The sequence below is a fragment of the Chelonoidis abingdonii genome, chromosome 9 (genome assembly GCF_003597395.2).
Source record: "Chelonoidis abingdonii isolate Lonesome George chromosome 9, CheloAbing_2.0, whole genome shotgun sequence".
Taxonomy (NCBI): Eukaryota; Metazoa; Chordata; order Testudines; family Testudinidae; genus Chelonoidis; species Chelonoidis abingdonii.
Genome location: NC_133777.1, coordinates 19,486,402 through 19,509,588, shown reverse-complemented (window position 1 = coordinate 19,509,588; position 23,187 = coordinate 19,486,402). Strand labels below are relative to the sequence as shown.

General features: G+C 38.9%; 1 protein-coding gene across 2 annotated transcripts in view; it reads right to left on the bottom strand.

Annotated features, from left to right (window-relative positions):
• The window catches only part of MARF1 (meiosis regulator and mRNA stability factor 1), a 36,251-nt gene extending 17,583 nt beyond the window's left edge, over positions 1-18,668 (bottom strand). Inside the window, exons 1-12 of one of the 2 annotated variants that reach the window (XM_032793416.2) lie at positions 18,527-18,668; positions 15,927-16,131; positions 13,702-14,376; positions 12,415-12,589; positions 9,563-9,789; positions 5,949-6,066; positions 4,649-4,821; positions 3,493-3,927; positions 2,806-2,969; positions 2,554-2,715; positions 1,595-1,784; positions 717-895 (exon numbers count right to left, since the gene is read on the bottom strand). In XM_032793416.2, the coding sequence (XP_032649307.1) occupies positions 717-895; positions 1,595-1,784; positions 2,554-2,715; positions 2,806-2,969; positions 3,493-3,927; positions 4,649-4,821; positions 5,949-6,066; positions 9,563-9,789; positions 12,415-12,589; positions 13,702-14,376; positions 15,927-16,073 (2,645 nt within the window). In that variant the 5' untranslated portion in view covers positions 16,074-16,131; positions 18,527-18,668. Of the gene's footprint in view, positions 1-716; positions 896-1,594; positions 1,785-2,553; positions 2,721-2,805; positions 2,970-3,492; positions 3,928-4,648; positions 4,822-5,948; positions 6,067-9,562; positions 9,790-12,414; positions 12,590-13,701; positions 14,377-15,926; positions 16,132-18,526 lie in introns of both variants that reach the window. The other variant, XM_075069262.1, reaches the window with a different exon arrangement.
• Between the last annotated feature and the right edge of the window lie 4,519 nt (positions 18,669-23,187).

Genomic DNA, 23,187 nt, shown 5'->3' with positions numbered 1-23,187 from the left:
TTCAGTTAGAATGCTCTCAACCTTCTAGGCTAAAATGAAGGGCTGTACCTTACATAGAGCAAAGACACAAAAAACCTACAGCAAAAACGTATTCAGGTGTTTGTTTCTTAGACATGTGAACTCAGTTACACAATTAAATGGGTGGAAGGGAGGAGTCTCCTCATACAACTTTTCTGGGGAGGGATGGATGGAGGGGTTGGCATCTTTATTCTTTGCAGTAAATCTGAGTTGTATACAAGTATAAAATCTAGGGTTATTGATGGTCAAAAAAGTTGAATGACTGAAAAGGATGAGTGAGATTTAATGTCAATTGTCTACACTAACTGAATAAGCATATCCTAAAGTTTCTGAATACCATATGCTTTAAGAAGTGAACATAATTAACTTTTCTCTATGACTTGGATGATATAGGTGCAGCTAAGGAAGTGATCCCAGGAGGATGCTTCTACATGGAGATCTGTACCTTCAGAATTTATTTGGTGTTTCTATATTGCTTAAATTTAGATAGTGTTGACCCACATAATACACAGTAAGACAGACTTTTTCATCCTTCTAAATGTTACATCTGCTAATGAACTTTAATCAGCTGGCACAGGCTGTATTTTGCTTATATTGTTTCCAGTTTTTTCTTTCCCTTAGTATTTTTACTTTGACATTTACAGGAACAATCCTTAGCCAGTAGACATGCAGCCTAGACCATTGTTAGATTTTTTTACCTAAGCTGAGATAGAGATTTATTAGTAGCTCCTGTAGCTAGGGAGACCTGGATCCTTTTGCTGCCAATTTTGTATCTGTGAAGGTTGTTGACAGCACTGATTGCTTCTTGCAGATTTTCCATTTGAACTATAGCCTTCAACTGATAATCTGTATGAGGACTGAGCTCCACAATCTTTACCTGAAAGAAAAAAATGAACATACAAATTCATCACAAAAGATTAACCTGAGTTAATTGTCATCTTTAGATATAGAAAAGCAGACTAAAGAAGAAGTGTCAGATTATTTTATGTAATTACCATAAACTCTATACATAGTTTCTTTTAAAGCTGTTATTAAGTGGAAGGTCATGGAAATGCCCTCTCTGGAGTTTTATTTTCTAGAATTGACAGTGAAGTAACATCTACCTTCTGTTTCAAGGCATTTGTAAAAGCGATTCAAACTGTCAGCTCAATATTTATACTGAATATTTTCAAATTTTGAAGCGGACATGAGGAACAGAGGTTTTCAAGGTTTTGTTTTGTTTTTAATTTAAGTTAATGCTTTGAGCTATGGAAACACATGGGACAGCTCAAAGCATTAATTTAACTCTTCCAATGACCCTGGATGTACATTTTCAGAATTCTATTATCCCAATGAAGCAAAAACATGAACTCCATTTAGAGTTTTACATACAAAGCCTTTCGTGCACAGACTTATAAGACTATACACAAAAGAAATAGTTAAGGTAAGATGTATTATGGCATGGTAACAGGAAATACCAAGTTCTGAGTGCCAATATCTTAAGATATCATTAGATAGCTGTACTCTTTACCTCAAAAGTAGAGCATACAGGCTTGTGGAAAGGTAAATCAGAACTCAAAGGGATTTTATCCTTTACCTTGCCATATCTAGAGAAGATTTCTTGCAGAATTTGCTGCAGGTCCTTTCTGGACAATCTGTAGTCTATATTGCTGATCTGAATATCTGCACCATTTGCAAAAGGATCAGGATAGTCTGTACCACTGGTGTGATTTACAATATTGAAGGCAAGTGGAGATGATCTGTTTGAGAGGTTTGGAGACATACTCCTAATTAAAATAAAGACATTTTAGTATTATTCAATAAATATGTGCATGTGTAAGTGCAAGTAAAAAAAATAAATTCTAAGCATGGGTAAAGTAAAGAAATTTGCAAATCTCAATGCATTTTGGTTTTGGTACATATGCATTTAGTTTACATGGCTAAATACAGAAGCTGAAAACTTGCTTTTTTCCTTTAAAAGCTCAAAGAATCCTGGAAAAACACCAAAATCTGTCTCAAGACTGATCAACCTGGACAGCATAAGGTTTGGGGTTGGATACAATTTTTGTCCACAAAATGTACTTTCTACTGTGCGTTGAGAGAGTCAAACAATCTCTAAGCAGCAAAGGACCAGAGTTTCAAAGATATTTAGGAGGGTTTTCAAAATTCCACTAAGTAACTAACTATCTGCATCTTTGCAAGTTAGACCCCAAATGTTTAAGAAACGGAATGCTTGTGAAATACCATGAACTCTGCCACACACATACCATGGAGATAAGGATGTACAAGGAACAGCTGAGACAAAATAAGTTTAATTAAAAAGGCAGTCTCTACTGCCTTGTTTTTAAATTCAGTCCTGTTAGCTGCTACCACATTACCAAATTAGCACCCTTATCCAAGGTTGAGCAATGCCACAACATGTAAATGTTAAATGGAAATATCTGTTGTACATACAGATATATGGAACTGTTTACTTATACACTGGAAACAGGCTAACACCATCAACCCCAGACTCCATCTCCCAGATAGGAGATGCTACATCATACAGATACCTACCGAGATGACCAACAGCTCTGAGACATGAGCAGAGGACTGAGCTGTCGTGATGCTGTCAATTTACTGAAAGCAGATGGGTAGCTGACCTGGAATACAACTGCATCTTTATCTTTTTTCTCTATAGGAGAGTTGGTAATGCTTCTAGAAGCAGGGGTGTCTTTTCTATTTAAAAAAAAAAAATCATCATCATTGAATTGCTCAATTTTACTACATGGATTAACTTTAAAAACATTATTTTTTTCCTTAACATACTTCTGACTGCATTTATAGGTCAATTCTCCTATTCCTGTGTTTTTGGTTGCCAAGCACACAAGATTTGCTGCATTAGAGTTTTGTGGAGAAAGAGTTTGCTCTCTTAACTGGTCTTGCTCGTTTTCAATTTTTCTGATGGTCTTTGATTCAAGGCGGCATAGCTCCTAAAAATGAGTAAAACACAAAGGTAGATCAGCCACCAAAAAGTTAGTGCTTCTTTTCTTCATAAATCTTCCATCTTCATTAAATGTTAAGTAAAATTAAACTCAAGGCATATCTTTGTAGAAGCAGCCAGGTGCGTTATGTTTTTTTTAGAAATAAGCTAGAAAGAATAGTAAAAACAGTATATTGAGGTACACATTTTCACTGCAATTTGTATTAAGTTCTGCGCCCTCTGAATTTTTCAAAAATAGCAAAGGCTCATTCTCAGTATACCTAAAACACAAATAGAGGACAAGAACCAGACTTGGACCCCTGGTTAGTAAAAGTTGTTAGCACTCAGACCTGTATATGGGTGTGAGGAGAAGACAGAAAGTGAAACTCTGTACTCCTTTTGAAAAAGCACCACCCATCTTCTTCCACTGATTTAAGTCATGCTAGCACAGGCAGGCAAAGATAAAAGGAGGGGAATGGGGAAAATCTGGAAACTTGGTAAGAATACAGCAGGACAGAGAAGAATGATGGTACCTGTAAACTTTTAACATCTGTGGGTTTTGCAGCAGATCCATGTGTCTGCAATCCCTTTCCCGCTGTGGTTTTGGCATTCGAAGACTGATCATTTGAATCTTTGCTGAAGAGGCAGAGTTTTGGGTTCTTGTTCATTTTTTTTGGAGACTTCACCTTTTCAGCTCCAACACAGTTTGAATTTTTTGTTTCATTGAGTTCCTTGTTTTTTGGGGTAAAAGACACAATAATCCTGTTGCCAAACACATCTTCATTTTCCATTCGTTTATGAGCACGTTCAGCACTTTCTTGATTTGAAAAGCGGAGAATTGCACTGCTGCCAGAAATGCTCAGCACCTTTCCTCCACAGTTATCTGACAAACGCCTGAGTCTGTTGCTGACACTTTTGCTGTCTCTGTTTGTTGGCAGGTTGTAAACATATAACAGTGTATGGCATGACTATTGGGGGGAAAAAGAAACAAAAGATTTTATTTGTTTAAGCAGGTCATGTAAGGACTTGGTCATGCAAGACCAATATTTAATGTACCAAGATCTAAAATATCAGATACTACTTTTTAGGTTTTTTCATGTATACCAAATATACCAGCCATGATGTGAACCAGGTTGTCAGTTTAGCTATGTTAAAGGGATTTTTTAATTTATATGAAATCCTCCCTTAAAGGTGCCTTTTCCTTAAGATGGTGACTTCACATTCATAAGGTAGAAAAATCAAGGCAGCATAGAGTAAAGAAGTTGTTACTGCACATTTCTTACCTTCTGTTTATAGCACCAAAGCACAGAAAGACTGTCTTAAAATACAAGTGCATTCCAACACTGCTTGCTCTTAGCATTGTAAACTTTTATACAGAATGCACATTTCATTAGGTGAACAAGGAGGATTGTAACTGGATTGCTACTTTTATTATTTCATTATAATAAATCTTAATCTTTAGATAAGTCATTGATAAAAATAGATATTGGTCATTTAATGATTAGGGATCAGTGCTTAGGTGTTCAGTTGAAATTAAGACCAATTCCAAGAAGTAACAGCCTTGTGAGAGATAACAGTTCTGCTGAGAAGTGTCCTGATATTCACCTACTTTTCCCAAAAATCAGAGAAATAAAGGTCAATATACACCTTTTATTTTCTACAATGTATGCAACAAAAAAAGTCACTTACTGGCATTTTCAATGGTAACCTTGGTGGCAAGTCCGAAATAAATTCTTCAAACCTGATAAGCTCGTGAGCATGATGCAAGAGTGCTTCGGAAGCTTGGTTCTTATGTACCAAGATTATCTGGAAACCATGCCGGTGTCTCAGGTCACTGAGTTCTAAAGCAAAGTTTACATCAGCTGAAACAGAGACCCACCCACCCAAATATTAATGGTTAAAAAGACTACTTTAAAAAGCTCTCTCTGTCACCAAAAACAACAACAAAAATCTTTCAGGGAAAGAATAGCAATGGCTATAAACATTCATGGTAGATATATAATCAGCAGTTAGTATTTAAGAAATTTAGGAATCAAGGTTCTTTTCAATAGTAACATTTAACAATTTAATTAGGAAGAGTTAAACTGGTACTGTATGTTTCCGTAACTTTTTTTTGCTTAAAATGGAATATTATAGCCTTAAATGAAACCCATTGCAGTAGATACCCCTCTACCCCGCTATAACGCGGTCGTGGGGAGCCAAAAATCCCTACCGTGTTATAGCTGAAACCCCATTATACTGGAGTAGAGGCAGCAGGGCTCCAGCAGTGATTTAAAGAGCTCTGGACTGCAGCCACTGTCGGGAGCCTGGGTCCTTTAAATCACCAGCGAGCCACACTGCTGCAGCCCCGGGGTAGCAGCGGCAGAGCTCCAGCGGGATTTAAAGTGCCTGGGGTTCTCTGCAGCAGCCAGAGCCCCAGACCCTTTAAAGCATCGCCGGAGCCCCGCTGCTACTGTGTTATATGCGAACCCATGTTATATTGGGTTGCGTTGCAGCGGGGTAGAGGTGTATCATACAGTTCATTAAATAATTGTGACTGTAAGTTTAAGGGTGTATGTTGTATTAAATATATCTGCATTCATTATGCTCAAAATTTAGAGAGTTTACGTAGAGTACTCAATATAATAAAACTTATCTGAAGTTGGCACTTAAGCATCCTACTAGCAGACACCATTATTATTAAGAGCAGTCTATGATAGTCAATGTGATATGGCAAATAAGTTTCCATCCTGGTTTAACAGAAGCACTAAACAGGAATATTCATCTTCTCATACTTAAAATTACTGTGTTATCAATGTCACTGGAACTCATCATGAATTCTTACTTGAGCACTTTGCTTAAAATAGTGTAGATTCTGAACAGCTTGGGGGAAAAGAACACTCAGTGCAATGTCTGAAAGTTTGACGTAAAATACTCAATAGAATTCCGTTCCCCAGAACCTTGAAAGAACACAGTGAAAGGTTTTATGCAATGTGATTAATATTCTTACTTGATACAAGGACCACAGTAGCAGGCGCAGTGTGTGTATCAGCAAACCTCCTAAGACTCTGTCTGAGCTTGTCATCAGCTGCATTCTTTGCTGTAGCATTGATGTGTGCAACAGTCACCTGCAGAATTAAAGGAAGATGCCTTGAGGAAAGAACTGAATGTGAAGACTGGTAACTGGCATTAACTGGTAACAAAGCTGATAGATTAAAAAAAAAAAAAAAAAAATAGGGATTAGCCACTGAAAAGAATTGCGTAGTTCCATGTATTTTAAATAGTTAATGCATGTTGTATAGATAATGATATAGTGTGTACAGTATACAAAAGATATGAACTAGAAAAAAAAAAAAAAAAAGGTTTCCTGGGAGGGGGGAGGCTGAAAAAAAATAAAAAGTTAGAGATTTTAATAAGAACTTCAGGGTGGTTAAGAAGTGCCTTTTTTTATTTTAAAGGACAGATTCCTGTTGAAATAAGCAGACCTAACTAGTTCGCCTTGGAGCATCTAATTCTGCATCTAACTTTGTCCTTAAAAAGGAAGAAAGAAGGTACATGCACTTAAATGTATAATTGAGGAAATTATAATACAGCAAACAAGACTGTTGTACCACTGATATATAAATTAGCTTATTCAGAACAAACCCTGGTTCAGTATTACACTTATATTTTTATTGAGATCCAGTAAGAGGAGTATGTATGAAGAAAGAAACACTGTATACCTTGCTTTGAATACCTGAAGTTAAAAACTGTAAAATAATTATGCATAGGAATTATTGATAAACAATTGTATGCAGCTTTGTTATTTTCAGCTTCTTTATCTGAAAAGAAAACATACACCAATTGCTAAACTATCAGCATTGCAGTCAACAAAAACAACTTGTCACAAGGACTGATAGATACATATTTTTGTAAACACAAAAGCAATTGATAAGTGTCAGCCTTCCTGATATATAGAGCCAATAACAATAAAAAAAAAAAAAAGAGAACTGAACTAGTGTTCTCATAGAAACCAAAAGACAGATACAATTAAAAAAAAACCAAAAACCCACTTACGTATTTTTGACCTTTTTAACAAAGCATAAGTCTAGCTGTGAAATGGGGAAAAAGAACAGGGAAGCCTGATACAACATACATAAGGGACTTGCATTAGAAGAAGACAGACATTTAGTCAGTTTAAATGTCTGCTCAATATGTTCCAAGATGAGCGGACAAGATTTACTGAAACTGAATGCTAAAATGCAACTGAAGTGTGAAATATTTTAACTTCAGCATATTGTATTAGTGATCAAAACTTTTGTTAGGTAAATGAAGTTACTACTGAAGATTGTTTAGTATTCATAAGGTAAGCCTTGAAGGGTTAGCATTTCAAACAACTGATAAAGGGAACTGACCCTTGGAAATAAGTCAAATCACTGATTACCAATAAGAACAAATCAATTAGATTCTTCTGGGTATTAAAATCTCTCAAAAAAGGAAACCAAGCAAGTCTGCCATGTTTGATAATTTACCTATAAAGGTACCTTTTCAATTACACTTGTACTCCAGCAACAGCCAAACCACTCCAATAGTTTTTAGACCACTGATCTTCAAAGTGAAACACTTCTATTTTCACTATCTTTGTTATTTAAAAGACAATTCATTTTTTCCATTTCGGAACAGTGGTACTTCAGACACTGTTCTCTAAACATTGTATCAGTCTTTCAAAAAAGGTAAATTTTCTGAAAGAGTTGTCATGTATAATCTTACTTTGTCATTTTCAGAATTTCAGAACACACTAATATATTAAAATCAAGAAAAAATTCAGCCATGCACTAGTTTAGACTTGAATATGCCCAAACACTGCACTCAAAATACCAATTTCAAAACAAAATGTAGTCAACCCCTCAGAGATTAGACTAAATGGATTTAAGACACACATGATAACTGACATGATTTATATGCCTAGTTTTCTTTTTTTATAGACATTACTATACCAAAACAAACAAACCAAACAAAAACAGTGCCCAGCAGTATCATCATAAATAAAAGCAGCACACAGTCCTGTGGCACCTTATAGACTAACAGACGTACTGAAGCATGCGCTTTTGTGGGCAAATACCCACTTTCTCGGATGCATGTGGTGGAATTGAGGAAAATTCCACCACATGCATCCAACAAAGTGGGTATTCACCCACGAAAGCTCATGCTCCAAAACGTCTGTTAGTCTATAAGGTGCCACAGGACTCTTTGCTGCTTTTACAGATCCAGACTAACACGGCTACCCCTCTGATACTTGACATCATAAATAAAGACATAGGGGTAGTTTCATTATAATTAGGGCCCTACCAAATTCACAGTCCATTTTGGTAAATTTCATGGTTATAGGATTTAAAAAAAATCTTGAATTTAGTTTCAGATATTTAAATCTGAAATTTCACAATGTTGTAACCGTGGGGGTCTCAACCCAAAGGAGGTTGTGGGGAGGGTTGAAAGGCATGGTAGGAGGCCCTGGCAAGGGTGCCCCCAGCCCTGCCCTTCTCTCACTTCGGGCCCAGCACTTGAGGGCTAAAGGGGCCTTGGGCTCCCTGTATGTGTGCAGACACTGGGGTATCCAGGGTGTCCCCCCAATCATGTCACCCAGGGTGGTTGCCCACCCATAAGGACAGCCTTGTCCCTGCAAAAAGTGACAAGCCCCAACCCCCATACCGTGCCACCCTCACTTCTGCTGGCAGAGCTGCCACCTTCAGAGCTGGGTGCCCAGCCAGCAGCTGCCGCTCTCCAACTGCCCAGCTCTGAAGGCAGCACAGAAGTAAGGGTGACCCTTCCTGCCCTACTCCTCCCCTACAACATTATAGCCAGATTTCACAGTCCATGATGCATTTTTCACAGCCATGAATTTGGCAGGGTCCATCCCCTCCACTTTAAAAACCCAATGACAGAAGTCTGGCACTCCTGATCACATCATCTAACCCAATCTAAACAGGCTGGCTGCCAGCCAAAACACACATAATTTTTGAATGGCCAAACATTACAAAGTAGTAAAAGATGGTGATCGTGTATCATTAATTCAGAGAAAAACTTAAAGGTATTAATGTTTAAAAAACTAAACCAAGGAGATTAGAATGCAAGGTAATTTTAAGGTAAAGCGTCTTAAAATGTGTTTTAAAGTGTAAAAACGAGGAGTAAAGGAGTCCCAAACAACACTAACTGTGCTCCAATGTCCCCTCCACCCAGTGCACCCTCCATTTAGGAAAAGGTTCAATCAGCAACAAGTATCGGTTGACCCGTCATCTCAGTTGGTGATTTAGCTGCAAATTCTGTGAACTGTGCTAGAAATGTTTCTTAAATTACCAAATGAAACAAAAAGATTCTCCCCAAAACAAAGTTAGAGAAGATAGTTCCACAGGTAATGAAATGCATCTTAAAAACACAAAAAAAAAAAAATTAGAGGAGGTAGCTGTCATGCATTAATTTTCTTAAGAAAAAATAGACATGTATAAATTCAGCTAAAATTGTCACTTCTGTCTTCTCCAGTGAAACTGGTTTAATTAAAAAAAGGACTTGCTTCTGTTCATTAAAGATTATCTGCATTATTTTTTTATACAGAATGCTTTGAGCGAATAGATTACAACATTTCCATACCTGGCAGTTGTTCAGCTCCTGAATAACTTCTTTATTTTCTTTACTAATGTCACATACACAGATGAATTCTGCCTCTCTGTGACCTTTAAAAAATTTTTCACGAATTCGTTGTACAACTGCAACAGCTGAACGGCCAGTCGGAACAGAGCAGTTTTCAATATCCCAAAAGACTCCAATGGGGGGCAAGTTCTCCAGCACCTGGCCTGTTATTGCAACTTCTGGAGACCCTGTAGAAATTTAACAAAACAGCCTTTATGTTAAACTGGGAAATGTCGAGACTATGCTACTTTGCTAGTTATAAGCATAAAAGGACGAAGATATAAAAGATGGTAAGTTTCAGATGTCATCCTTTTTGCTGAAACAGACTAACACATCTACCACTCTGACAGCTAGGAAACTGATCACATCTGAACACCTCCAAGGTTGTAGTTCTCTGATGTATAAGGATTCTTCATTTAAAAAAAAGACATTTGGTGTATGTCTACATAGCGAAAAAACCCATGGCAGTAAGTCTCAGCCCACGTCTACAACTTGGGCTCATGCTACAGTGCTAAAAATAGCAATGTAGACCAGTGCTTCTCAAAGTCGGGCCACCGCTTGTTCAGGGAAAGCTCCTGGCAGTCCGGGCCGGTTTGTTTACCTGCCGCGTCCGCAGGTTCAGCCGATCGCGGCTCCCACTGGCCATGGTTTGCCGTCCCAGGCCAATGGGGGCTGCAGAAAGGGTGGCCAGCACATCCCTCAGCCCACACCACTTCCCGCATCTCCCATTGGCCTGGGAAGACGAACCGCAGCCAGTGGGGGCCGCGAACGGCCGAACCTGAGGATGCGGCAAGTAAACTAACCGGCCCGGACTGCCGGGGCTTTCCCTGAACTAGCAGTGGCCAGACTTTGAGAAGCACTGATGTAGATCTAAATTGTTTAACTGTATCTGAAGTAACATTACACAGCTAAAAGTTCATAACGAATACTGAATCAGTACTGGAAAATAAATATTGAACTGTCAAGTATCAGAGGGGTAGCTGTGTTAGTCTGGACCTGTAAAAAGCGACAGAGTCCTGTGGCACCTTATAGACTAACAGAAAATTTCCAGAGGCAGGCATAAATTTGCAGGCAAGAATCAATCTGGAGATAACGAGGTTAGTTCAATCAGGGAGGATGAGCCCCTCTTCTAGCAGCTGAAGTGTGAACACCAAGGAAGGAGAAACTGCTTTTGTAGTTGGGTAGCCATTCACAGTCTGTTTAATCCTCAGCTGATGATGTCAAATTTGCAAACGAACTGAAGTTCAGCAGTTTCTCTTTGGAGTCTGGTCCTGAAGTTTTTTTTTGATGCAGGATGGCTACCTTTAAATCTGCTATTGTGTGTCCAAGGAATAACCAAGCAACTATGCAGTAAACACAAGGTTCTCCTATAGGCCAACAAACTCAATTGAAGAATGGATGTGAGGCTTGGAATTTGATATTATGAGTCGGAGGGACAAAGATAAGTTTCTGCTCTTACAGAATGGCCACAGGAAAAGCTTAATCACATTCACATACATTCCCTAACCTACAGTAAGCAGAAACCAAAGACAATAGATGATGAATTAAAAGAGACTCCATATAGATGGTCAGCGATTGGAATGTCCAAAGAAGCGAACACAGAACTGACAAAGAAGAATAAGTACCAGATAACATGCAAACGACATCTTTTCTGGTGGACTATTGGTTATGATGTCTGATGAGTTATTCTTCCATGGATTTGTCAGAAATCATATCTTGGAAAAACCATAAAACTGGATAAAAAGCCTCAAATGGCTATAGCTGTTTGCTTCCCAAGCAGAAATGACACAGCTTCTCACAAGCTGACCAGAAATAGACAAGAACTGGGAGTTGGACTGTCAGCTTGCCACTCAGCACTCCCATTGGTAACCAAAAGACTGGGGGGAAATCCACACTACAGAGACTATAGCATGGCATAACTATGTTGCTGTAGCTATGCTGCCATAACCCTGTAGCAGAGGCCCAGCCTACACCGATGGAAGAAGGTTTTCTGACAGTGTAGGAACACCACTTCCCTGAATGACAAAAAACTAACTATGTTGATGGAAACATTTCTTCTGTTGACATAATAGCATTTATACTGGGGGGTTGGCCCATTTAGCTGCTTCTGTCAGGGACTTTTTTTTTCTTCATACCCCTGAACAATGAAGCTATGTTGACATTAGCTTTTGGTGTAGGCCAGGCCTAAGTCTCTCAAGTCCATAAGGGAAGACAACCGCATTATCAGAATAAGATTTGTTATACCACCTAAATTGCAAACTGTCAAATTGAGCTGGAGAACATATCTAGCACACCACTGTACATATGTCATTGATCATTTCATATAATTGTTAACAGTCTTTTTTAAATTTGCATTATAACATATAGTAACCACACAAGAAGCACAAATATTAAAATTTTACAAAAATATATGAATATTTACAGTATTAAAGCAACATCATCAACCTGGTACGTAGCCCATTTTGGAAAAGTAGGTTAAGGTAAGTTTCTGGTATTACACCTAATCTAAATACGCTCCAATGTTTCACAGTTAAGTTTTCCTTTAAACAAAACAAAAAATACCACAATGTTTTCTTTCCTTATATTGCTATGCAAAAGATCCACACAACAATATGGAAAACTACTATACAGTGGAAACAGTAAATATACAAAACTGTCAAATGAACAAAAACAAAAATTTATTACCACCAAAAATTTAGTCTTTTTCATAAGAAATATCTTCAGAGAGACATGCAGTTTTTAAGATGATAACCTTTTAACTTCCAATGGTATTTTAAGGAGTGCAGCCATTAAATCAAACAAATGTGGCTTACCATATTTTTGTGGTGATTTGCCCAGGCTACTTGCCAGTAATAAACTTGTCTCTTTTCCTGTTCCTTTGGTTCCGCAGCCGTTACACATTGGGATTGGTATGGGTGCAGTCTGCGTACTGGGAGGGGGAATATTTGGCCAGATTTTAGCAGCATCAATTAAGCTATTTCTGGTTGGCTGTTGGAGCAATTTTTTTTCAAAACACCAGTTAGTTTAATGTACAATATTATGCATTAATTTAACCTAGAACATTTTATATTAATTTTTACTCTTCATGTCAATGACAAAACCTTCCAATGGACTGAGAGTGTAGATGTTAATCTGGAAACTAATCCACAGTAATATTAACCCATTGAATGAAGTGTGCTCATCTCACAGACTTTCTTCCCTTATGTATTCAGATTTAACTTTCAAAAAGCGATTTTGAGTGCCCTTCTCAACACATGAAAGGGGCACCCTTTTCGGAAAGTGCTAATCACCTACCCTCTGGCAAAAAAACAACCAAAACACAAAATGCCCAGGTCCATTTAAAAAAAATCTCAAATTGAGTATACTAATATGGAGGCACCCAAAATCACTTATCACTTTTTAAAATCTTGGCCTCATTGTCTAGTTCTGTGAAGTGATTTTCTACGTACAGTTTTACATTAAAAACAGACCAAACTTGAAAGCCCAATTTTCATTTTAAATGATGCCTGGCATTACAAGACGTGGAATAAACTTAAGTATACTTCATTTCTGATCTTTATTGAAATTCAGACTGATTTTAAATTTGAATGTAGTTAAATTAAGTGTACTAGATTGGTACTGAAGCATAAAAATAAATTATAGATTAGAAAGGCTGATCTTAAATGCTCAAAATAAAGCTGTCTCAATTCATGAGATGGAGCCATCTTGATTAGTTGTCCACGCTGGATACAGATTATCTGCCAAGTAATCTTTCATAGAATCACTACTAATGGAATGTTTTATCTGGAGCTCTCAGAACAGGTGAGCAGCTCCTTTCAGAACTAGAAAAGATTCTGTTCAATTAATAAAGAATCTGGGATACACTCAAATAGTGTGATATCCTGCTGTCTCTTCCCATGAAATTGAATGCTACCTCCACGAATCTCCCACCTTCAGATTAAGAGCAGGCTTCCGATACCATGGCCCTTAAACTACGTATTAACATCAACTAGATAATTCAAGCTGTAGGCCACCAAACCTATTTTGTCTCCCAGTTAACATTCACTATTTAAGCATTTACAACATATAGCACTTTAAGAAGAAATGTGAAATGTACAAACCTTGCTTAAACATTCATTACAGTAGTGAGATCCCTTTAAACAGACTGAAGGTGCAACATTTAGGTGCAAAGAGTTGGTGCATACACGTGATGTTAGCTCCGACTGTGTAATATGCTCCTCCAAGTGCCCTGTAGCCCCACTTGTAAATTCGGAACAGGGAAAATAGCCAGAAGATGTGCAGCTCTGAAGGGCTGGAAATTGATGCAGTTTGTGCACATTACCATGACAGGACTGGAAATGGAGTTTTCCACAACATGGTAGATGTTGACAGGAAGACACATTATTTTCTAAGCACATGCTGGGGAAGTCATTTGCAATGCCTGCCAAATTGCTTCTAGCTGGAGCATTCTTGAGTGATGATGCAGCCTGATAAGCAAACCCTGACCCTACTTGACAAGTAATTGTCCCAGTGCTTTGAGAGTCTAATATTGTGCCAGGATGAATCAAGCTACCACCACCAGCACCACCACCAAAATGCATCTTATGAGTACAAGCGGAGTCAGATCCATGAGCACAGCAGCTTACTTTGGGGCTAGGTGAAAGCTGTATTTGCTGTTGCTGAAGAGAATGAACATCAGGAAGTGGTACTGCTGGAAAGAGTTTAGAGCCAGCATGAAGAGGAGATGAAGCATCCTTCAATTCCACAACACCTTTCTTGTTCTCCATGTAATCTTTCTGGAAAAAATGAGCCATAGTGTTACATTCAGGGGCATATCTCATGTATGAGCTAGTAGTTTATAGTTTGCTTATAAAAACACACACAAGTTACAATTCTGACAGTGACAGAAGCCAGGAACTTATAACAATCAAAAGAACCATCAATCCACCAGCTGCACGTGCTGAAATCCATAAACTTATATATAAAAATTGTATGCACAAAACTAATGGGATGAATGTTCTATAGTTTTGATATTTCCCAAAAATCTTGGAGATAAAAAAAAACAACCAATGGCTGAGGTCAGCTATCATGTTGAAGGTGGAGAAGGAAGTTAAGACAATTATTACAGATATTCTGAAATTACAAAGCAAGCAATGTTACAGTGATATACAATCACTTCTATAATGGTAAATTTTAGCTGACTGGACGGTAGAGGTAACCAAAAAAATGGATAACTATAACAGGAACATATAGAATTTACTTAGGCTTTGGATCAAGTCCCTCTGAAAAGGCTATTAAAGAAGACTGGTAGCCATGAGGTGAAAGATGAATACCTTAAAAAGAACAAAAAAACAGATAGACATTTAAAGTATAAATGTAAACATACAGAGAGAAGATAAAGCAATTTTCAACACACAGATGTTGAATGTCCCTGGTATTAATAAGACTGATGTTTGATATATTTAACATTATGGAGGCTGGGGGATAAACAGTAGTTCTGCACCTCAAGCCACTATAACAAGATACATTATAACAGACAGACACACATGGTGTAAGAACTGCTGACATCACATGTTTAGGTTAGCCAAGACTGGATAATGTGAAGAGCACTACAAGAGATTATCCAGATTAGCAGCCATTAGTTCTGAGAAGATCAGTTGGGTATTCCTATTTACTGTTTCCCATAATATAAGAGCAAGATTAAAAAAGAGACAGATAATGTAACATAGATAAAAGGGAATATGTACACTTGCATGCAACATATATTGTGGAATTCACTACTACAACTATTCAGGCAAATATTTTGGTAATTTTTTAAAGGATTGGTTTCTAAAATCTAAATAGAGTTTGAGGCATTTCTCGCCCTCTCAGAGCCCTAGATTATTTGTAACCTGGATACTCAAGTCTGCCCCCTCTTCATGTGATGCCACCTCTGTTGCAAACAAAGGCATTTAAAAAACCCAGCCATGTCCACAAGGGGTCATCAACCCTCGAACTTGCTCTCCCACCTTAGTCTGACAAAAACCAAACTTTTTTGAAGTTAAGGACCAGGTTCATCTATTTCCCCAATGTTTTACTGACAGGTAGATTGAAGATCCATGTGGTGGCTGGAGAATTGATGTTATTGTAGGGGTTAGACATTTATAAGAACATCTTGTAGTTATAGTAATTAATATATAAAAACTTAACACCATCTTTATGATTCAGGGCATAAGTTGATAACCTGCGGAAGTCAGGAAGAAACCCCCCCCCCCCCACTCGCTCCCCCCACGGCATAATATGCATAATTTGGTGTACTCATCTGTTCCTGTGTATCAGTTATGTTCTTAGTATAGCAAAGAATTACCGGTTTTGCACTGAAAGGTGAAGTCTGTTCAGTGGTAGAAAAGCAATTAGAGAATTTCCAGAGCCATGGTTTAGCATCATTATCTTGTCGTTGAACCCATCCAAATGATCTACTGCAGAGATTCTCCGTTCTGTTTCCTTCCATCATACAGCCATACAGAATAGTTCAACATTCTTTCATCCCTCCTTTCTTTCATTCTTCCCACCTGTTAAAGTTGTGCATATTTTAAATATTAATACTTTAAAACATAACAAAGCCATGCTTTTGTCTTGATTATGAACTGCAAAGTTGAAAAGTCAGTAGATCTGCACTAAGCAACAGAGAGTCCTGTGGCACCTTTAAGACTAACAGATGTATTGGAGCATAAGCTTTCGTGGGTGAATACCTACTTCATCAGACGCATGGCTGCCTGCACAGCTACTAGATCTGCACTGTTTGCATTCAACTTAATAAAATGGTTTGGACACAGATTAGACTTATTTCTACAATATGAATTATTATTGTAGCTTACTACTGTATCTTAAAATGGGAACCCAAAGCACTGGTAAGTGAATGGAAATGTTGCTTATGTTCATGGTGGTTTCTGAAAATACACAAAACCACTTCAACAACGGATATCTAGCAACACACTGAACAACCGATACTGCTACTAGAGCCCTGCGCAGGACTTTTTTTTTTAATCCCACTCTCGTCCAACAATACCCATTCCCACATTATTTCTTACATTTTTATCTGGCTCCAACCTGCAAAAAATCTTAGATCCTGCAAATCCCACAAGAGAGACAGATTCCCCCATGCTACTTAACAAAAAGAAAAAAGGATTGGTTATTATATATTGTGGTAAAAATTGTTTCTGAATTCCATGTATATATACACGCACACATACATATACACGTACACATTATATATATACCCAGAATTATATATACATGGAATTCAGAAACAATTACCACCACTAAAAGAATAAAACAAATCTTGCTTAAACCACATAAAAATATACTTTAACTCCTGTTATAACAGACAAACCCCTTTCTATCCCTCACTTAAATTTAAGAATGAAAACCTTTATTTAAAAAAAAAAAAAGAAAAACGTGCTTTACACTGCTGAAATTCTATTTATGACAAACTGATGAGAGATTTAGTGTTTTCCTAAAAATTAATGCAGTCTGGGGTTTTTTTGCCTATCTAATTCTGCCCACAACAAAGTAGATTTTACCGGCTGCCACTATTATGGCATCTGAGTCCTGATGCAGGGCTCTAATTGCTATGGGTCCTAAACCGCAATCCAGGAGCTAGAGTTTCATGACAGAAAGTCCAACAGGAGAGCACACAGATTGAGTGCAATGTAGTGAAAAAAAATGAAGGAATACAAACAAGCTCTTTTACTAATCCTCAGCATACCACTGAGGTATGTAAGCCTTACCACACTGTTTCACAGTCACAAAAAAGCTAAACAACTTGTTCAAGACCCCAGAGTAAATTACTAGCAGAGCTAATGATTGGAAATGCAGACTTCCCACCGATATAGTCCATTCAACAGAGACCATGTTCCCTCTGCTCTTTAGATACATTTATGAAAGTTTAGCCTTGAAAGGGAGAACTGGCATTTACTCCAACTTAAAGCTACCCGGATTTGACAATAAAACTATATGAACTCTACTCCAAACTGTAGTCTGATATGTCCTGTTCAAAATTAGATCACATTTATTAAATCTTGAAACTTGACCAGTTACTTTTAAGAGAACATTCAATTTATAAACAATTTTAAAAAATAAATGTCTCGATCCCTTATTATAACAGTCAAAATTATTAAAATATAAGGATTTTAAAAGCCAGATTTCTTTCCAACTTTTTAGTGTTTACTTTTCCTTTCCCTTTCCCCTCTGTTTGGCTTTATTTAGTAGCGATTCTCGAGGCAGTTTCTCTTCCGGGCTCACGCACTTAGTTCACACGCTACAGGGGAATGCTTACATCCAAACGAAAGCCTGGTTTAACTTGAGCGCGTCTTGAAGCCCAACGCAGAAAAACTGCCGAGGGTTTCTCTGGGAAATGGGCTCCCACCGAGCCCCGCACGGGCACATGGCCAGGCGACAAAGGATGAAAACACACGTTCAAACCCGCGTGGGGCTCGCCTAAGGGAAAGGGGGCGCAGGACTTTGGAAGCTCAGGAAGCGAGCGCAGAGAGCAACCCCACCGAGAGAGACCCCCCTCCCCAGCGACCTGCTCCCCGCCCGGGGCAGCACCAGGACCGTATCCTGCCCGAGACAGGGTCAGAGCCTCCTCCCCCGCCCCTAGGGCCAGGACCTCGCGCCCCCATTGCTTCTACACAGACAGGCTCTCCCAACGGTGCCAAGTAGAGCCGGGCTTGGTTAGCCGGGGGCCGCAACCGGAGATACGGGAAGCCGCCGGTGCTCGGCCCTCTCCTAGCCCAAGACAAGGGGCCAGGACTGTGCACCACCCTCCCGCTGGACTTTCCCCAGGCCCGACGCCCGATCCCTTTGAGGCCTAGGTCCGCACCCAGGGTCTCTCCCACCAGCCGGAGCGGGCCCTGCATCCCGGCCCGCCTGATGCCGCTGCTAGACTCCCCTCTCCCCGGTCACCTGGGCCGCTCTCGTCACCTCCGCCGCCTCTCTCTCTTCACATCCCGGCTCCCCCTGCCCCTCACACCCCCTTTGTTTTCCTCCTCCCGCCTCTCCGCAGCTTCCGCCCCCAAGCGCAACACCCAATGCCGGAAATGAACTCACTGTCGTAAACTAACTGCTACTGCCGTAACACTTCTCCTCCCCTCCCAGGCTATAGCTGGGGAAGTCTGAGGGGGGCAGACATTTAATCCCCCTCCCAGGAACGGAGCTTGCGTCCCTCATCTGTCACGGCAAAAAGAGCGGGGGAAGGAGACAGAGCCGTCTAGTCTATAGCGATCCTACTAGACACTAATAGGGGCCCTGCTCGGGTGAACAGATGTCCCAGTTTTTATAGGGACAGTCCTGCTGTTTGGTGCTTTGTCTTATACAGGCACCTTTTACCCCCACCTGCTGTCCCGTATTTTCGTATTTGCTATCTAGTCACCTTAGTCCCTGCACTGAGGGTTGGCTTATTGGGGAGTACCTGGCAAGGCCTCAAAACAGGGGTACTTGGTAGTTCTGCACCCTTACACCATCTGCTACTCTACACGTGAAGTGTTCAGGAGGCACCTGGTGTAAGGCAAGCCAGGATGCAGCTCCAGTACATTCACATTCCTATTGTGGTTTTCATGACACCGCAGTAAAGAAAAGACACCAGAAAAGAATTGTAATTAGGGAGCAGTAAAGGTGTGTGGCATTTTACAAGTCGCAGGCTACACCGCAGTAGTCCCTACCTTGGGGCAGTTACAATGGAACTAGGGTCTTGTCTACACTAGGGAGTAGCCTTCATTCAGCCATTGGTTGCCAACAATTGGTGTAGCTGTACTGATGTAGAAAAGGCCCAAGATGTAGAATAAAATACAGGAACTGGAAGGTCAGGATGGTGCTGGAGAAATCATGATGGATTAGTAGTGAACAAGAAGAAACATGTTCCTGCACTGCAGGAAAGGAGCAATTAGTACAGTGTTCAAATGAGCTATTACACATCCACCATGCCAGTTTCTGGGCTGGCTCCATCAGTTCCTTTAGAATTTAAGCTTTCCTTGAAAAAAAAAAAAAAGTCCTGAGACTCCTGGTTGCAAAGAATGCATTGCAAATGACAGTTTGAGTCATAAATAGTTTTGAGTAATAAAATTCCAACCGCCCTTTCATTTCAATAGGGTATAAACTCAGAAACTAAAAGATAACAGTGTAAATATCAAAACTGTTAATTAATTTGCTGCTTGCTGTTCAACTGTTAGATTGTGGGAGTTTGAGTAGAATATCAGGACCTTATCCCACCTGCCCCAAAGAAGGTTCAGACCCTCCTTTCCCGACCCCTGGGACCAGGATCCTGCACTTCCACCATCACCCCCATCTTTACTCCAAGCCAATTTGACCTCTGAGAGGGAAAGTTAGGGTTTATCTACACACAGTTTTCGCTAGTTTAAATGGTGCAATCATCTAATGTAGGTGCAGTTATATTGACAGAAACGTGTTTATATTGATCTTAGCATTTTTATATGGAGACGACTGCGCTCACACTTAAAGACTAAAATGCCACTTGTTTTTTCAATTGTAGCAGTCAAATAAAAAAAATAATGTTATAATGTTACAATATCATGACTTCCTCTTCCCAAGATGATCAGTCTTGATGAATCTGGAACATCAATTTTTCTTCAGATGGCTTGTGAACCCAAAAGACAAGGCTTCTCAGCCTTACCCTGGATTCTCATAGTTTACAAATATTGCCTGTTCCCCTTTACAGCACTTTCTTTCAAGGTCTTTGGCAAATCAGACATACCGTGAGTCATGCAACTCTGTGCAATCAAGTTGAATTTAGGTCACCATTAGGGACTGTAAACTTGGAAAAGTCCCACTTAATCCAGACATTATAAAAATATTTGGTATTTTCTGTTTCACAGAGATTGTTGGTCTTAAGCCTTCTGAAGTGTATATATAAAAAATCCAGACAGTTAAGACCACTTTTGAGGAAGTTGGTATGTCTTATCTGGGTAAAATGGATTAAGAAGATACTATGTCACCAGTTTATGGGAATTCAATGTAAAAATATCTAGCAGGTAAACCCTAGCGCAACAAAACCAATATTCATTCATCAGCACAATAAAAATAAACTCAGTCTTATAGATTTCATCATCTCCACTCCTCTGCTTATTGAAAAACAGACACACTTGTATAGTCTTCTTACAAACAAGGCAATTACAATAACCTTTATTATTATTAATTATTTGTATGGAAGTAGTGCTTAGGACCCCCAGTCTTTGATCCAGGACCCCACTGTGCTATTTTGGAACTGGACTATAGCTCCAACAGCTTATCTTCTGAAATCTAAATCTTGTTAAAGAAAAGATACTGTAAAACTCATCAAAATGTGAGCCATTTAAGACATAAAATTTTTAATTTTAAGGTCTGAATAATCATACAAACTATTCTTACAATCTTAAAATTAGTGTACAAATAGTAACTAATTAATATTAAAAAATCAGCAGGATATTGGGACATTGGTCCCAATTTTGCAGACATGTATGTAGGTGCTTAACTTTACTGAAGTTAAGCATATATGTTTGGAGGATCAGGATAATTGTCAAGTGGTGTTTAGCCTGTTTTCTTAACCCTTCCAAAACAACAAACATTTTATAGTAATTTAAGGGCAGAATTAAGGGGCACTGTCAACTTACGTTTTTTAAAATCCACTAATTTTAGAAACTTCCAGTGCTGGTACAAAATCGTTTAATAGTTTGTCCAGAAATTAAAAAAAAAAATACTTATAATTGTTGGGGGATTTTTTTCTCCAGACCTGTAGATGTTTATAAAGCTCTTAGTACAGGTGAAACAGACAAACTGATTATATACTATAAAATCCTTTCAAATGCATAAAGTAAGCAAACAGAAAAAAACAGAAGGCCAGATCTTGAACTGGTATACATGGGTGATGCTCTGTTCATGTCAAAATAACAGCACCCATGTACACCTGCTGCAGATCTGATTCCAAAATGATTTTGCTAACTTCTCTCAGTTATAGTTATCTTAGTTGTTGAGTGTTCCATTAATATCTGAATCTTCTACAATAACACAAACTGCCACCTGAATTACACTAGTGGCCTAGTCCTCCAAAGACTCTTAGGACTTGTCTACACTGCCGAGAGGGGTTGATCTAAGATACACAACTTCAGCTGCATGAAATGGCGTAGCTGAAGTCGACGTACTTAGATCTACTTACCGCGGTGTCTTCACTGTGGTAAGTCGACAGCTGATGCTCTCTCGTCGACTCTGCTTGCGCTCTTCTTTCTGGTGAAGTACTGGAGTCAGTGGGAGAGCACTCGGCGGTCAATTTATTGCATCTATACAGAACCTGATAAATCGACCCCCGCTAGACCAATCACTGCTCGCCAATCCAGCAGGTAGTGTAGTCAAGCCCTAAGTATGTGTGCAATCCCATTGGAATTATAATAACTCAAGTGTTTAAGTCTTTGTAGGATTGCGCCCTAAGGACTCAGACCCAGATCCTCAAAGCTTTTTAGGAATCTATCTCTCATTGAAATCAATGTAATCAGAACCTGAACTTAAATCTTTGAAATCAGTGGGACTAGGATGGGTCCTCAGTCCTCTGCTTAGATATGTGGGTGCCCATCCACAGGCATCTCATTAAACTGGTGGCTGGATGTGCACAATAATTAATAAGAAGATACTCCATGATGTATGGCCACATATATGTGGGCTAGATCACCCTTCAAAGTAGTAATTTGTGGTTTTGTTTTGAGTCTTTCAGGAAGCAAATACCAGACACACCTACTGAGCAGGTATTTGTGTGCGTTATAGTATAGGCACACACCTATGGTACTTGAGCAACACTGAGAATGTATGTCTTATCCCTATTAATCATTTATGAGCAAAAAGAACTGGATCCAAATTCCACTAAAGTAAAATAGAGCACCATTGACTTCATTAGGTTTTTGGATCAGGCTTACTGCTGCTGGTGAACATTCTTGTCCTTCCCAGCATCTTGTAGACACAAAAACATTATACTGGTGTGCTCACATCAGTGATAGGTTCTATTTAGTCTTACTATGGTTTCTTGTGGAGACATGGCCCAAATGGGGAGATGATAAATGAGGTGTAAGTTAATGCTGCTTTCTAACGTCTCACAGAGGGCCTAATCCTAATACATATTGACTTCAGCGGTAGCAGTACGGCACACACAATCTTATCCATGGTAAGCAAAAGTGGATTGAGTGGGTATCTTGAATGTATAAATTTTGCACTTTTATGGCATTTAAAATAGTTACAGTTACATACTGAGATATCTTTCTGAAAAAAATAGCCTATGGAGTTAAAACTCGCAAGTCAGCCCAAAGTGAGTTAAAAAAAAAAAAAAAGAACAGTACACCACATCCTGAGGAAATTTTTATTTATTTTAAAGTTATGGGAGTCTGGAAAAATACACAGTTTATATTATAACTGAGATGAGGCAATTTAAGCTCCTCTCATACCACCGATCTTACAAACTAATGCAAGTGCTTAACTTATGTCAGTAAAAAAATTAATCACATATATTTGTGTTTGCAGAATTAGTGCCTATGTCTTCTTACGCTTTCGATGAAGCCCCAGCACACTTGTGGATATTATAAAATAAGTAACAC